The 17,847-nt window shown below is 41.9% G+C and overlaps 1 protein-coding gene across 1 annotated transcript in view; it reads right to left on the reverse strand.

Annotated features, from left to right (window-relative positions):
- The window catches only part of PTPRR (protein tyrosine phosphatase receptor type R), a 195,208-nt gene that overhangs the window by 177,136 nt on the left and 225 nt on the right, over nucleotides 1-17,847 (reverse strand). Inside the window, exon 2 of the mRNA XM_065408440.1 lies at nucleotides 664-968. Within this exon, the coding sequence (XP_065264512.1) occupies nucleotides 664-968 (305 nt within the window). The remainder of the gene's footprint in view (nucleotides 1-663; nucleotides 969-17,847) is intronic.

Here is a 17,847-nt window from a genome sequence, read left to right on the forward strand (position 1 = left end):
CTGTCGTGGGGTGGTTACCCCACTCCTGGGATAAAAGTAGTGAGAGCAGCTGAGGGAGGCTGGCTGAGTAGCTGGCCCTGATAAGAGGACTGTGAGTAGAAGGACCTAGCTGCCTGGGAGAGAGAGGATACCTTTGACAGAGCAGTGCTGGGGAAGGGGCAGGCTGAGCTGGGGAGTTCAGGCCTGGCTACCTTCCAGGCTGAGGCCTGGCAGGAAGGCCTAAGGAGGTACTGGGGCTGCAGGGAAAGGCAGCCGGTCTAACCCCTTGGCCAATGATGATTGGCCATTGCAGACTGCAATTTGCCCCTGAGTAAAGGGGCTAGATGAAGTCTAGCAGTAGCCACTGAGGCAAGGTGGGTATAGGGTAGGTTGGGGTTGCCCTGAGGAGGGGAGACCCAGAGTGTGTGGGGCACTGCTGTGGAGCAGTACCCTAAGGTAAGGGGCACTAGGGTCTGGGAGGGACACGGGGCCAGAGGTGGTGGAGACAAGAGGGCTGGTAACCAGGGAGAGACACTGGCCAGCAGGAGGCGCTCTGAGGCTGGAATGAGCTAATTCCCAGACTGACGAGCAGGCAGTGCTGTGGCGGTGAGTGCCCACAGTATTACAATACTTCAGATAAAAATGCACATGAAGCAATATCAAGACCTAGAGAAAGACACTTACCACAACAATCACATTGGTTGCTGGAATCAGGAGATTTTCCACTTCCGGCTCTTCACCAGTCATAGCTAATAGATTGAGGGATGGGTCATAAGCAGGTCTAGGGAATGTTGATTTAACAATTATCGCAGGGTGCAGCTTGCTTATTTTTGCATGGGAAGAGGAATGGAAATTGTGTTTATAAATCTTCTGGCTGTTTGCATCCAAACTTTTCTCAACACTTTGGACATGGCGATAAATAAATACAGGTTTCCCACTCTTTCGCTGATGAATTGCCAAGAAGTGATCATTGTCTCCTGAAAAGCACCCTGTTGAAAGAAGAGAGAACATCAGTGACTTAAATGAAAATACAGTCTCATTCGGCCATTCAGATTTACAGAGCCATCTGCTGAACTGAGTTGCATAGATCCTAGGAGGAATTATTTATGGAATATGGAATGATGCTTTTAAAGCCTGCTGGGCACATTTCAACAATTGTAGGTGATCAACACTATTGCATTGACATAGATTCCACTCTTGACAAATTTTCTTTTACATGCTGGCAAATGGTCATGCTTACATTTTGAAGACTACACAGAGGAAGCACACACTGGAGCAAATTCTATCTATCTTAGGTACTTATATGGCCCCCATTACCACACTATAGTCTTTAATTTATTTACTCTGACAATTCACCAAGGAGGTGGAGAAGTATATTATCCCATTTTCCAGATAAGGAGTTAAGGATAGCAGAGACTAAGTGATTTTTTGCCCAGGGTCACACAGGAAGTTTGTGGCAGAGCAGAGAACTGAACCCTTGTATCCCAAGCTAATGCCCTAACTACTGGATCATCCTTCCTCTGCTGGAAGAAAGTAGGTTGCACAGGTGTAACCACGTTACTACACTATAATCTGTACCTAGCACAATGGAGAACTTCTCTCTGATTGGGGCCTCTACAAATAAGAAATTATGATGTGTTGTATTTCTATCAGCCTATCTTGCTTACATTTATAATTCTAATCTCCTCTTCACAATATATTTGTTGTGACGGCATTGAAGGCAAACTCCCACTGTCCCCTCCCCACTTTGAAAATGATCACGCAGTTTGTTCCTTGTATGTCACCTATATGTAAAGATAACACTTTTGTTCTTAATCAGAACAGCTCAGTCATCTTATCTCATGGTAACTTATTTCTTGTGTGTAATAAACACAGATGCTGGTGGACAATTTAAAAACAACAAACTGGGATTCTCAAAGCAACATAGAACAATGGTGAGGATATAGAAAAAGAGAGAGATACTTCAGACCAATGAATGATATATGAAATGTCAAAGCTGGCAGGTGCTTTGTTTTGAATCATGTGAAATCATACCATCACTGCTCTTCCTGCCTGTATCGTGTTTGTGAGAAGATGGAGGTCGCTAAAGATCCCATGGCACTTTTCAGAAGAGTTAAGATGTCAATCCCAGTGCCCTTCAGAGATTCCAGTTTAGGTAATTACATTCTGTTGACCTAATTTCTTCATGAAATTTCAATGAACCCAGACTGCAAATCAAGAACAGTATCCTATCGGTCATCTACTGTTACTGCTACCTAGAGATGGGTGAATTTCAATGGTGGGTTAAGCGATTCATGTATATGCAGAAATATTATATGTACTCCAGGGGGTATTCTGCACCAAAATATTAAAAATTCTGCACCAAAAAAATTAAAAATTCTGCACACTATATTTTTAAATTTTGCAAAATTCTGCAAAATTTATCAAAATAACACTACATAATCATGCCAGTTTCAATTATTTTAATAATTTATTTCAAAATACATGTCAGCAAGTTTGTCTGTAACAATACAGACACACACAAAAATTCCCTTAGGAGTAGAGAGTTAAAGAAACCCCTATGATAACCCAGTTCCTGCTTCTGTGCTCCCTCCCCCCAAGAGCCCAGCCAGGGGGCCAGACACTCACACCCCCTCCTCCCCAGAGACCAGCCACAGCCCCGCTCCCCCAGAGGCCAGCTGTGGGCCCCCTCCCCTGGTCCAGACACTCACACCACCTACTCCCCACAGCCCAGCCATGCCCCCCCCCCCAGCTCAGACACTCACACCCCCTATCCCTACCCTCCAGCTGCAGGCCCCCCAACCCAGATACTCACAGACCCTACCCTCCCAGAGCCCAGGGATCTAGAGGGAGAAACAGCCTGATGCTGGGTCCCGGGCTTGCATGGAGTTTCCTTACTTCAGGGTGTGCGGGAAAGTGAAGCTGCTGGGAACCATCCAGTTCCCTCCCACTCTTGGCCTTGTCTTCTATTTGTGAGCTGAGCTCTGCCGGGTCCAGTGGCCTGTAGTGGTGGCCAACATCTCTGCAGCTCATTTCTCTGGGGGGGGGGAAAGGAAATTCTGTGCGCCCAACATTAATTTCTGCAAAATTCTGCATTGTGCAGTGGCGCAGAATTCCCCCAGGAGTATATATGGACTGAAACCAATGGGAAATGTGCCTGAGTTAGGAATACAGAATTGTAAAGCACTTTGGGATCCTGAGGTACAAAACATGCTACATAAAATGTAAATTATTCTTTTGAGTAGACAGATATACAAAAAAATCATTCCCCAACCCACCACAGAACCTAGCACCTTGAATGCTTGGCTTTCTCCTTGAGAGCTGTCATTCAGTAGAGAAGCTGGGATTGTATGGTGCAGTAGCCCTTGTTTTTGTGGGCAGATGGATTTGGAGCACAGAAAGAAAAGTAAGATACAGGGTGCACCACTGGACAGATGAATGTTGGGTTCTGTTAAACTTCCATTAAGCTATTTTGGGTTTGGTTCTACTGGTGGCACCCAGACTGCTGCCCCTACCAGCAAAAAGCCACCCATATCTCCTGCTCAGCCAAGAGAGCTGGTGGGCTGGCTAGCAACATGAGAAAAGTTTAGCTTTTCTCACAAGCAAACCGAAAATGTTCAGTTGTGTCGATCACTGACTATGGTATGTGTTCCAGGAGGCAATGTCTCAGCTCTCTGGCACAGAGTCAGTATACGCACACTGATACGCTTGTTAGGAGACTGCAGCATGCCCTCTCCTCTGCTGTTCAGTGCAGGGTGCAAGACCATGGCCCTACACCTCTCTTCCCCATTTGTAGTTCCTAGCATCCTGGGCACACAAGCAGGGAGCTACACAGATGCGGGGAGGGAATGGAAATGCCTTACAACTTCCACACCCTTGCACACCTGCACATGGGCCAGCCACAATCTGGTTTAATGTAAACAGCATTATTGAGTAATGACTTACTCCCATATAAGTTTGCATTTCATGGCTTGAAAGGGGCACAGGGAAATCATGCAAGTCAGTTCTGCTGTGTAATTCACATGAAATTTGTGGTTTCCCCCCACAACATTGAATTTTCTCCTCTGGTAAATAGAGGGAAAGGTAGGGGAACAGGATTATGTGAAAATGCACAACAGAAAACAGTTCCTGTCGCCTTTGAATTCTTTTTAAATACTCCAATTCAAAGCAAGAGTGACTAAACTCATTGCCATCTCATGGCTTTTATATGTATACAAGCTCAGTCTATGTCCACAGCATGGGTCTTGAACCCCAGTCCAGAAGGTGCTTAGGATACAGTATGTGATAATCCACTACTCAGTCCCTGTTAACAGTTGCCAGAACTCAAGCTCAACTGTGGCAGAAGACTCCAGTCCTGTGATCTGACAGGCTGAACTCCAGGAGTCTGGATTGATTCTCTGCCTCTCTTTAAACCAAGCAGAGGAACAGGAAGTTGTCTGTGCAACTGGGTTTCCCCTGGTTTAGGACTGCATCCCCTGCACTTGCTCCTGGACTCTGACCTCTTGATCCAGCCTGGCACCTGACTCTCAGTCTGCCCTTTGGCTTTTTCCAGGTTCTGGCATCCTGACCCAGCCTGACCTCTAGCCCCTGACTCCTGCTCGGACCATTAAGTCAGACCACCCAAATCCTAATCATGAGAGACTAATCCTGAATAGACAGGTTCACACATCACAGGAATCAGAGCTGGCACCTGGATCTGTCCACATAACATATACATACACATATTGACACACAATCACTACATATGTAGCAGAGATACCATATGATAAATTGTAAAGCCATGTGATAAATGAATGGGCCATGCACTTTTGACTGTCAGCAGCCCCCTGTTTACTAATCCTTCTCCCCAGGATGTATTTTACCATTCCAAATCCCTGAGCAGCTTCAAACAGCAGCCATTTTATTTAAAACAACCTATCTGGGAAATGTTTTATCCTTCTCTCCCCAAAAATTTTACCTTGCTCAGCTTTCAGGAAAGGCAAGATTCAGTTCAGAATCAGTAACAGCTTTAAGACTTAAAATGTCAAACTTTAAAGTCTGTTATCTTATATCCCCCAGGCCTGGAAAACAGAGCTTTTTACCACTGGAAAAGGGAGATTCCCAATGGGACCTCACACTCTCTTCTAGCCCTGAAAGGACCCAAGATAATGGATTCTGAAAGGTTTTACATCTGTGAGTCTAGAAAAGCTATTCCCAGTCATTTTCAGAAGTATTTTAAAATTAGCTTTAATTGTTTCTCTTTCTGAGCCAAGAGAAGTTAGAATCATGGTAAAGTAGCTCTCTCAAACATTCCTAAGTTGTTGTTTCTGGAACATATATGACACTCATATGTATATACCATACCACTTGTGAACAATGCAGTCATCCAAAATTCATACTGGTATAACCTTTATACCATACCACAACATTATGTAAAATACACACACAGACATGTTAAAAATCACACATTTTAATTGAGGTACACTTTTTGAAGTCTCAGCTTTTCCATGGCTGTGGGTGTCTTAGTTTATTTCAGAGTCTTCCACTTTCTGACTAGCAAGCCAGAAGTGGGAGAAATGAGGACAGGAAGAAATTAATTTCACAAAGGAAAAAAAACAGAGAAATTTGACTGGTGATTTACATATATTCTGTATATTCAAAGGACATTTAAAGCATTTTTCCAGGTAAATTACATGTGTTGCATTTCTTAATTTTATTCCCAGTAATGTGTGTGATTTTCAGAAAACAGATTAACTGAACCTTGTTACTTAAGAAATAGTGTGTCTCTGATCTTCACATCTCTTCCCAGTCTCTAACTCAGTACTCTCAAACCTGAGCATTTCCCCACACCATCTGCCTCCCATTCTGCAGCACTAGACACTCACCTGGATCCTGATTTAAAGTCCAATGAAGTCAACAGGAGTCCTCTCATTGACGTCAATAGGCTTTGGACTGGAGCCCTATTCACTATCACTAGATTCCAGCCTCTCACACTGGAAATGTCCTCCCACTTATCTACTGGCTTAAACTCAACCACTTGATCAAGGGGCAGTGGCTGCGGTGTTGGATTCTGCATGGAGTCTAATGCCAAAATCAGAATGCTGAGTGAAAGGATGGATAGTGTGGGCAGTGTCCAAAGTCATGAGATTTTCTAATTGATTTTCTGTTCAGTGAGACTACATCAGGCCCTACACCTGCTTACTCCTGGGGGAATTCTGCACCAAATAAATTAAAAATTTGCATACAATATTTTAAAATTCTGCAAAATTCTGCAAATGTTATTTGTCAAAATAACACTATATAATGATGCCAGTTTCAATTATTTTGGTAAATTATTTCAAAATACCTGTCAACAAGTATATTTTGTAAAAATACAGACATACACAAAAATTCCCCTAGGAGTAGAGAATTAAAGAAACCCCTATGACAACCTAGTTCCTGCTTCTCTGCCCCCTCTCCCCCCAAAGCCCAGCCCGGGGGAGGGGGGGGCAGACACCCAAACCCCCTCCCTCACAGAGCCAGCCGTGGAGTCCCCCTCAGCTGACACACTCACACTCCCTACCCCCCAGAACCCAGCTGCGGGCCCCGTCCTGGCCCAGACACTCAGAGACACTAACCTTTTAGAGCCCAGGGATCCAGAGGGAGAAACAGCCTGATGCTGGGTCCCAGGCTTGCATGGAGTTTCCTGCATACCACTGCTTCCTTCCTTCAGAGCATGCTGGGAACTGCAGCTGCTGGTTCCCTCCCCATCCAGTACCCGCTCCCTCCCCCCGGCCTTGTCTTCTATTTACGAGCTGGGCTCTGCGAGGTCCAGCAGCCCTTAGTGGTGGCCAACATCTCTGCAGCCCATTTCTGGGTGGCGGAGGAAATTCTGCATGCCCAACATTAATTTCTGCAAAATTCTGCATTGTGCAATGGCACAGAATTCCCCCAAGAGTAACTGGCTTGAGAGAGAGAGAGAGGAGAAAAAGATAGAGCTGGTCAAAATTTTTCCATTGAAACTGTTATGACAGAAAACTGGGTTTTTAACTAAATGAAATGTTTCATAAAAGTGTCTGCTTTCTGCAGAAAATTTCAATTTTTCATCAGAAACCAAGTGCCTCAAAGCAGAAATATTTAGATTTGGATATCAGCTGTGGTGTCTCATGGGAGTTATAGTTCAGTGTCTTCATGTTCACACTCTCCTCTATAGGCCAGGCTTCTCAGCAGGATTACTTCTCCCATCATGCACAATTGCCAGGGACTCCCAGGATGCAACTACCATATGGGGAGACTGCAGTGCATCATGAGAGATGTGGTCCAACCAGGGATCCCAGCCTACAGAGGAAAATGAGCCTCCCAAACTACAACTCCCATGATGCACCATGGTAGCATTTGTGAATCAAAAAGTTCAGTTTTCAGAGATAATATTTTGGTTTTGGGATTTTTTGATGAAACATCAAAATTATCCACAGGGATAAAAAAGCCCATTTTCTGAAGGGCTTGAATAAAGGCCCTGATTTTTCACTACATCTGAACTACATCCACAGGGAGCCAATTGCAGCTCCCTGACCTTTGGCTAACCAGCCGTGACAGAAGCTAGAACAGTGGACTGGAGTATCTGGCCCAAGTCAATTTTTCCCAATTGCCTTCTCTCCAAAGATGAAATCATCCCATTTTTTTTAGGAATCCTGGCCAATTTGTACCCCAGACTAGTGATTTCTGAAGTTGTCATTTCAGGGCCCATTAATGGGCTTATTTATGGAGTAAGGTACTACTCAACTTGAATACAAATGGCAGAATGTGGCCCTTAACTTCCACTGACCTCAATGTCCCACAGAAAGTACACATTTTGGTAACATCATTAGTGGCTTATTGTGTCTCATTATAACTACTGAAGGAGCAGAAAACACAGTTGTAGAGACAAGGTATTCTTGCAGGAAACAGCAATGTAGAGAAAGAAAAAGTCAAAAAAGATTAGGGCTGGTCAGCTTAGAAAAGAGATGACTAAATGGGGAAATGATAGAGGTTTATAAAATCATGAACGGTGTGTAAAAAGTTAATAGAGAAGTGTTATTTACCCTTTCCCACAATATAAAAACCAGGGGGCCACCCGATGATATTAATAGGAGCTGGTTTAATACAAACAAGAGGAAGTACTTTTTCACACAATGAACAACTAACCTATGGATTTATTGTTGTGGGTGTGTGTTTGTGAAGGCCAAAAGTATAAATGTGTTCAAAAAAGAATTGGATAAGTTCATGCAGTATAGGTCCATCAATGGCTATCGGCCAAAATGGTCAGGGATGCAACCACATGCTTGGGGTGACCCTAAACCTCTGACTTCCAGAAATATAAGGAGTGGAAATCAGGGATGAATCACTCCATTAAAAACCCTGTTCTGTACACTCCCCCTGAAGCTCTGGTATGTGTCACTGTCAGAGACAGGATACTGGGCAAGATGGACCATGATCTGACCTAGTATGGCAGTTCTTATATTCTTATGTTCATTGGCCACTTCTCTATTGCTTCTGTTCAGAATGCTGAAAAAGTAATTTCTGCAGATTCAGGTGTGCTCAGCCAGGGCAAGGTTTTTCTCCTGTGCTAACGCTCCACAAGCAGAGGTATATTTTTCAGAAGCAGTCTGTATCTTCTAGCATGAGAATCCTTCCTGGAAGAGTATGACCAAGACCAAACAAACTGTTCCCCCTTCCTTTCAGCCCCCCCCTTCCTTCTCTGCCAACCAGACTCCCTAACAATGCTTCTTTGATTATTGTTAGTGTAAGCCTACAGTGACATCAAATATGGTTTGGGACTGATTCAGCACCCTTTTCTTCCCATTGAGCAGTTCTTACTCGTACCAGATTGCAGTATTGAGCCCATACTTCCTGTGATGTAGTCAGAAGTTAGGTACAGTGAAATTCCATGAAAAATTTGTTTGGGAAATATGAAAATTGCCTTATTACTTAGATCATGAGCTCTTTGGGGGCACAAATAATCTTTTTTGTTCTATGTTTGTACGGCACCTAGCACAATGGGGTTCATGTCCATGACTAAGGCTCCTAGGTACTATGGCATTATAAATATTATTATTAATAATAAAAAAAAACAGAGAAATTAAAAATGATCTCTTAGTGATCTCTCTCTGCTTTTAGCAATACTTAAGGGAAGAAAGTATGACCGATTTGATCATGCTACTTAGGTGCAGCCCAAAGTAAAGGGGAGCATGGAGCTGCACTGCCCCTTGAGGAGCACTGCAAAGCATCCAGGAGGTAGAATGCCAAGCTGAACTCCTCCAGCACACACAGAGAGCATGTCTGCTATTACAACCTTTTAGTGCATATAGGCCTATTCTTCCCACTGCACTGGTCCCACCTTCACCCTCCAAGGGCAGGTTATTCTTTAACTGCCTACTGCAAGGCTTCTTGCACCTTTCTCTGAAGCAGCGGGTGCTTGTCACTGTCAGTACCAGGTTACTGCAGTATTTCCCAAATGGTGTATCTCAACCCAGGAGTGCATTGCAGGAAGATTTTAGATGGGTCGCGAGGCGCTAGACAAAATACACTTCTAATCCAATGCGCAGTTGAGGCTCCGGAGAGCAAGCCCACCCTGCAGTCATCCCACACAGGTGGCTCTTTTCCTGCAGGGCTGGTCCTGGTTCCCCATTCAGGATGTTGTGACCTGATGCATGGGTCGCAATGCCACTCGCTCAAATTTGGCCTGACCGTCCCTTCGTCATGATGGAGGAGTGGCCTGGCCAAACCTGACTGGCATTGCAATCAGATAGGCCAAGTTGCAATGTCCAGAGCTAAGAGCAAGCCCCATCCCTGAAGGACAGGAGCTGCCCCTGCATGGCAATTGTGGGGTGGGCTCACTCTCCAAACACCCCTATACTCCAGGGAGAGTCCCCTCCACACAAGGCTAAGATTAGGGTTGTGGTGAGGGTGCATAGATGTAAGAGTCGGTCGCAAAAAAAACCCCAACAGACTAAATGAAGTTGGTGGTTCACTTTAGTAAAAAGTTTGGGAACCACTGGGTTATAGAACTAGATGGACTTTGGTCTGCTCTCATATGATCATTGTTCTGTTCCTATAAGCGTAAATGGGCTGAGGCAATAGCCTGCTTCCTCCCTGCTCCCTTTGGACAAAACAATTCCTGCATTCCACTGAGAATGGGGAATGCAATTCTGACCAGTCCTTACACCTTGCACCGATGTGTACCTCCATAAGGTGGAGAGTCTGGCCTATAGTGGGGGAAATATTACCTTCAAGTCTCTTTTAAAATATTTATATTGTGATATGAGTTTATTAGTCTTGGTCCAGTTCCCAGGAGTCCAAATTACAAATATCTAATGCTACATTTGTCATTGATAGCTTTGCTGGTAATTGCTAGAGAAAGGCCAAGAGCTGAATAGGTGAAGGAGATTGCACTACACCAGAGGTAGGCAACCTATGGCACACATGCCGAAGGCGGCACACGAGCTGATTTTCAGTGGCATTCACGCTGCCCGGGTCCTGGCCACCGGTCTGGGGGGTTCTGCATTTTAATTTAATTTTAAATAAAGCTTCTTAAACATTTTAAAAACCTTATTTACTTTACATACAACAATAGTTTAGTTATATATTATAGACTTATAGAAAGAGACCTTCTAAAAATATTAAAATGTATTACTGGCACGCAAAACCTTAAATTAGAGTGGATAAATGAAGACTCGGCACACCACTTCTGAAAGGTTGCCGACCCCTGCACTACACTCTCACCCTGAGAGGGGGTCCTTTCAGGTCAAGGTTGAGGCATATTGAGGAAACTTGCACTACCACTGGTACTTCAAGAATCAAAACAATTTGCATTTTCAGACCTAGGTAGTAGCCACATATCACCTTGGTCACCTTGATCGATCAGTCCTTCAAGCCCTCATATAGATTGCGCCGATCACAACATGTCTTCCATTCTTTTCTTATCCTGGCCTTCTTTCTCCATGTGCAGCCATGCCTCACAAGGCATAGCCCCATATATTAATCAATTACTCAAGAAGCATTTTGCCTCTGGATTACTCTTTCCTCTCAGAAAACCAAGCAAATCACTGATATTTTAAAGGTTAAGAAAAACAACAACAACTACAAGGAACGTGAGTTCTAAATACAAATACCAGATTCATCTCTCCATGTTTCATTTGTTCTACACAAAAACATTTTAACATATCAAGAGTACTCAACATTTCTGGTAGAAAAATGCTTTATATAATCATGAAAGACCAGATGAAAACAAAATCTGTCTCGAGACAAAATGCCTCACATTTGTAATGTCTACTTAACAGTATGCCTTAAATGGCAGCAAAACAGCATGTCAATCAAGTCAGACTAAATCTCATTAATGTAGGTTACGTAGCTCTAGCTGTACACACACTAATGTTTATCTCTAGCAGCTAAAATCAAGAATTATTACCAATAAATCCAGACAGATTTTTAAAACAATGACACAAATGTACAGATTTGTGGTTAATCAAATGAATAGAACATGCTTTGCAAAAGATATTTTCTTAAGTTAATTAGACTGAATTTAAGAGAAAAAAAAATCTGGATGTTGCTTTACTAGTCTGTGGATGAGGCAGTGTGTAAGAAACTCCAGGACTGGCAAAAAACAACTTCATCTGAAAAATATTTCACTACACATAACATTTTCCAAGGTATAGAGGTTGTAATTAAACATCAAACAAATGCACAACAAAGCAGAACACAAAGTAGTAAGAATGCACCCAATATATGATTAAGTGCACCAGTAGTATTTTGAAAGTGAGGCTTTGCATCTCATCATCTTCTACATTATGGGTGTGTTGCCTGATATATTGAAAATGGAAACTGTTACTATGGCCCATTGATTTCAGTAGGTCTACTCATGTGAGTTAAGAGATGAAGCACTGGTCCCTAAAGCACTTAGTATTCTGACATATTCAGACACATAGTATTGATGTATTGATATTGTCTCATATTTGCCTGTTTTTCAGAAGGTGCCACATGTATTTATTTGACATTATTGTAGTTTTCCAAGTGAAGACTGAATCAAATTCTGTTCTGTGTTACAAAGAGGTAAATCCATAGTAACTCCAGTGAAATCAGTATTTGCTGTAATGGAAAGCAGAATTTGAGCCTATGGAGTACTGGTGCAGCTAATGTGGCTCTGAGAAATCAGTGCTTTTCATGAGTTCTTAGGATACATAACTGGCTGGCCTTACCAAGTATTTGATTCAGAGCTGTATTGGAAACCCGACAGGACAGCTACATTGGTCCACAGTATAAACTTCCTTTAAAAAAAGATGGACTTTGGCCCATTGCCACAGCATTTAAGCATGATTGTCTTTGATGCCACAATACTTCCAGCAACCATCAGTTTTGTGAGTGACAAGTATACTCAGCGCTAGATTGTGGCATTTATGCCATGACCCTGACAGGAAGTCAATGTGGGCAACCCTGCCCAGAAGCAACAATGGGACACTGGGCATGTCTGAGGCACAATCTTTCTGGGGGCTTCTCTGTGCACATCAGGGCTAAGCCCCTTTCCCCAACCATTAGGCTGGCACAGATTGCTCCCCACTTCTATGCACCAGACCTACTCCATGTCACCACCTCTTCCCCATCCCTGGTTTTAATATCGTGCTCCCTGAGTGCAGAGTCTCTATTTCCCCCTAAGCATGGGACTGTTACTGTAGAAAGGGCTTTTAAAGCCTAGCAAGTGAAAGCATGATGTAGAGGGATGGGGGAAGGCTTCTTGCATGTCCTTCTATCCCAGCACACCCACACAAATCTGCTCACAATCTGGTTTTCAGTGAATTCTTAAATTGGCTGGCTCTGATCTTATATCTAGAGTAAGCCTATAATTACCGTTTTTACATTCCAATTTCCTTCCTCAAATCATGTTCCCAGACTTGAGAGAGTGAGTTATAACATTTACTCATTTCATCTTGAAAAGAACATTCTAATTTATCAGAGATTTTAATTTGAAAGTTCTAACGTGAATCTCAAAAAAATCTATTGGCCACAACTCCCACTGGAACTACAGTGATTTGCACCAGTGGAAGGTCCCCATGTTGTCTCTGGTGTATTTGCAGTCCCACCAGCTCAACATGATACACACATTCCTTTGCAGGAGACATGGTTAGTATTGAAGTATGGACAGTTTGCAGGAACTGGTTTTCCAAATTTAACATTAAACATTATGTGTTCTCAATATGACACGTGGCGTTATAAAGGCATTCCAAAGGAGAATACACCTCAATATTTTTGACTGGATATGCTGCACACAAACTTCCATTTTGAAAGACACTTTCCATTACAAACTAGCAGGGAGGAGTAGATGCTCACTCCAAGTCTATTTTCATATGCATTGCACACAATCTAGCACACTTCCTTTAAGTTTCTCCACACCTGCAAAATTCTACTGTGAGAGATTTTCCTGTTACTTTGCAGTTACAACTGTTCGGATCAGGACTGAGCAGTATCTCAAGAGGATACATGCCAGTCTTCTCTACTAGAGTTTCAGATGAGCTTTTGGAGGTGCTGGGATCTCTTTTGGCAAAAGACTGAGAGTAGGACCTTTGTCTTTCCTGGTTGTTGAAGTACTGGTCCCATGTTTGAGATTATCAATGTGTTCCGTCACGGGAGGGAATAATAACAGGGGCCATGAAGAAAGTTGCTGTAAGGCCCTTGCTCAAGAAACCAGGTCTTAATGATAACAATCCTACCAACTCTTGAGTACAGTTGTTTAACTCCTTGGGCCTCCAGCACCAGAATTTGTTAACCTTTAGGACTTTCTGCAAAAATAACTTTCTCTCTGAAGATTTTTATAAAAGACATATGGATGGTTGATATGGAGGTTATTATTTGGGTAGGTTTTATTCCAGTCTAGATGGTTACAGTGACTGTATATTTTATTCTTTGTTTTTATATTTTAAGCCTGTTCATGGAATTCATGAAAAGACAATGACATTAAATAGTTAATTAGTTCAGTAACCTAGATAACACCAATGGTTCACTAGCATAGATGCTGGAACTAGGGCTGCTGGGGGTGCTATCTCACCCCCTGACTTGAAGTGGTTTACATCATATTTAGGGTTTACAGTTTGATTCAATGGCGTTCAGCACCCCCACTATAAAAATTGGTCCAGAAGTACTGTTCACTAGTTCTAATTATAAGCTTATTTTGGTGCATCACTATGTGTTCTCACTGCCACCTACCATTCTTTCACCAAAATAACAATGGTTTCTGGTAGTCTTGAGAGATACTAACTTTTTGTTGCAAAAACGTGCACTATATCATACCTACTAGCAAATAACGTATGCCATTACTTTATCTTGCAGTTTTCTTCAAAGCAGAATAGCAGCTAAAGGTTCATAGTGATTTGTAATCAGTTAGTACAAATGTAGGCCTTACTCCAGCTCTGACAGCTCTGTGCAAGCAGATTTCTGCTCTTGCACATTGCCCAATGCAGCACTGGGACAATAAAGGGCCTAGTTCTACATTGACTTCAGTGGAAATTGCAGAGATGTACCTGAGAGCATGACTAGATTTAATTTGCTTTCTACACAGCTGTAATGTTTTATTGACAACAGCATCTAAACTGAATTCAATTGATCTTTTAAAAAAAACAAATGTAGAAATTTGAGATTCTTTTATGGTGAAAAAATTTCAGCTTCTTTGCAAATACATATCCTGATATTGGAGCACAATGGTAATGGAACAACCTTTCCATGGCAAACCCATTTCTCCAATATGCAGTATAATACCTTTCAGTTACAAAGAATTGCATTAAATACATTACAGAATCAATACCACCTTGTTGTAGTAATATCTCAATTAAATACAAAATCGTATTTTTTTCTAAAACCTATTAACATCAACCGATATTACGGAAGATATTGTTAGTGTATCTGCCAATTGATATCTTAGCATCCTCCTACATAGAAGTTGGCTTCATGTATTTTGAACTTTGGAACAAATCCATATATGAAAAGCCAAGTAGTTTCCACCACAGATCAAAACAAAATACGAAAAACATATAACTTATGACCAATCAGTAATAGTAAGTGAAATACATTTTATATTACCAGATGAACCCTTATCACAAAATCACCATTCATAATTCACAACTGTACACTGTGCTCCATAGAAAGCTCCAGAATGAGCCAAATGACTAATTCATCTTTCACTTCAAGTGAAAGTAAGAGAGCTCTAAATTGCTTAAGGTTAAGTTTACTATGATAGTAAAAGTCAGGAAGCTCAATAGTGTAGTGTCTTGAATGACACAAGAATACTAACAGAAAACTCCATGCAGCCCTGGCTAGAGCAGGCACAACTCTCATCTTTGATGAGAGCTGTGCACATTATAAGACTGAATATGTCTCTTTTAAGATTTTAATGCTAATTTTTCTAAAGTGATTATTCACCAGAATTGCATGGGAAACAAGATAGTAGCATATGGGGTCTGTGTTGTTTTCTCCATTTTTTGTGATTATTGAAGATTTTCAGATTACAGGCTAACTTTCATATACAAACTTTCCAATTAACTTAATAAAACAAGTTAAACTTACCAAGGCAATTGTACATTTTAGTTAAACCAGTTTCCATTAGTATGATGAAAAGACTAAGCAAGGCAGTCTGTGCAATTTAGAATTAATAGTGGATAAATGAAGATTTAGAAGGCATGTTATGCCAAATAAAGGTTGTACCCTAATTTTATACAGATGATCATTTTAATATATGTTTTTGTAAAAGGACAACCTAAAAGCAGCTTAAGGATTTTCATAAAATGGATTTCAAAATGCTTCTTATCCTTTAGTCTGTAATCTCTGTCACACACGTTGTGTAAAATAGCAATACATGACTCTCCTAAGCAATCATAAATACAAAAGAATAAGACATGGTTGAAATCTTGTCAAAGATAGATTTACCATAAGGGTAAAGTACTAATAATTGAAGGTAACAATTTCTTGTGACTAGATTAAACAAGATGATGCCATGCCCATTTATCTAGTGTATTAAATAATGTATACAACTATTATCATAACCTGATAACCATGAATTATTTATTACCATGTTACATTTCTAGTAGTATTACTGAACCCTGATATGCTTCTAAAACCTTTCAAGTTACCTCTAAAACCTTCCCATAATAAAACAGTTCAAGTTAATGGAATACTGAAATGCTCTCCAAAAAGATGGTTTGTGGCAGCAAAAGACTGTATGTGTACTCACATATTCATAGAGTCATTCATAGATTGCCAGGCCAGAAGGGACCATTGTGATCATCTAGTCTGACCTGTATGACACAGGCCATAGAACTTCCCCAAAATAATTCCTAGAACAGATCTTTTAGAAAAAGCATCCAACTGATTTAAAAATTGTCAATGATTGAGAAACCATCACAACCCTTGGTAAATTGTCCCAATGGTTAATGACTCTCACTGTTAAAAATGTATGCCTTATTTGCAGACAGAATTTGTCTAGCTTCAACTTTCAGCCATTGTATTTTGTTATACTTTTCTCTATATATACAAAGGGAGGTCGTAATGGACTTATGTTAAGTTATAAGCTGGGTGCAACAGCCATTTTCTATGTCAGAAGTAGAGATACCGCAGTATTCTGCAAACACAGAAACACTTCAGTTATATTAATTACAAACTACATTTAATTATATCTTCAGCACCAATTTACTTTCCTTCTAAAAGGAGTGAGAATTTAAGTTAACATGATTGGAAGTGGGGAAAAGGACTCAGGAGAAAGGGCAGTTTTTGCACCAATTAAGCCATATCCTTCTTTTACTGAACAAATACAGCAAATGATTATCAAAGTGAAACTGATGCTTGAACTGAAAAGCTCTGTGTAATATAGTTTTTCGTTAACCACATTTCTGAATGATGCCCACATTTTGCTAGCTAAGCAGTGAGAGGATTTACTAACGTAGCTACAGGACTACTGCACAAATGACTGCTGTCGCAGCTGAAATTTTGCTGTTTAAAATCCTGTTTCCACGTTTGAATTCAGGTGTCAAATTTAAAAGAGGCTAAATGTTTTTTTAAAAACTTCCATCATTCCAAAATATTTAGAAACCTATGTGGCTAGTGCTCCAAATCCCAGAGCAATAGTGACCGAGAATAATAGGTAGTATCTGTACGCGTTAGAGTACCTGAAGTGGCAACAGCTGAGGGCTTGCACGCGATGCCATTTAACTGTGCTTTTATTTTTAATTATTAGCAACACTTTTGAGGCTACCTACTACTACTGCGACCGAATCCACCTCAGTGACATTTGGCCTCTTAACAACGCTCCAGCTTTGCCGTTGTGTTTATTCCGGTGGTTGCTGACCATGGTGCTGAAAGACACACACGGTGCTGAAACACTCCCGCCCCCTCCCTCGCTCCCAAACCTGCGCTGCTCGATTGGCGGAGGGCACTTCATGGACAAGAGAAATGGCCAAAGAGGCAGCGGAATCTCTCAAGCTACCTGATCAGAGCCATTAGTTCGGCCCTTTGCATCCCGCTCAAAGGCATCGGTGGAGCTTCCACTTGAACCCTCCCCAGCCCCAAAGGGGGAAGAAGCCGCAGCTAATGATTGCAGGCGTTAGATTAACCATTGCGCCCTCCTCCCCCGCACACGTGCTTTAGTGTGTGCAAAGCTGCATCCATGTTAATGCGGGGGGGGGGGGGGGAAGGGGACGCGGAGGAGAAACTCCCTGTTTAGACTAACGCAAGCATCGCTGTTACCCGCAGCAAGGATCTTACACGGTCGAGCCAATACATGTGGGGTGGGCGCATTTAGCCCCGACCTTTGCCATTGTCCGGCAACAACAGGTGCTTTATCAGCTCCATTAGCGGGTGCTCGTTTGGAACACGCAGGTCTCCCCTCGTTCAGATTAC

The sequence above is a fragment of the Emys orbicularis genome, chromosome 1 (assembly GCF_028017835.1).
Source record: "Emys orbicularis isolate rEmyOrb1 chromosome 1, rEmyOrb1.hap1, whole genome shotgun sequence".
Taxonomy (NCBI): domain Eukaryota; kingdom Metazoa; phylum Chordata; order Testudines; family Emydidae; genus Emys; species Emys orbicularis.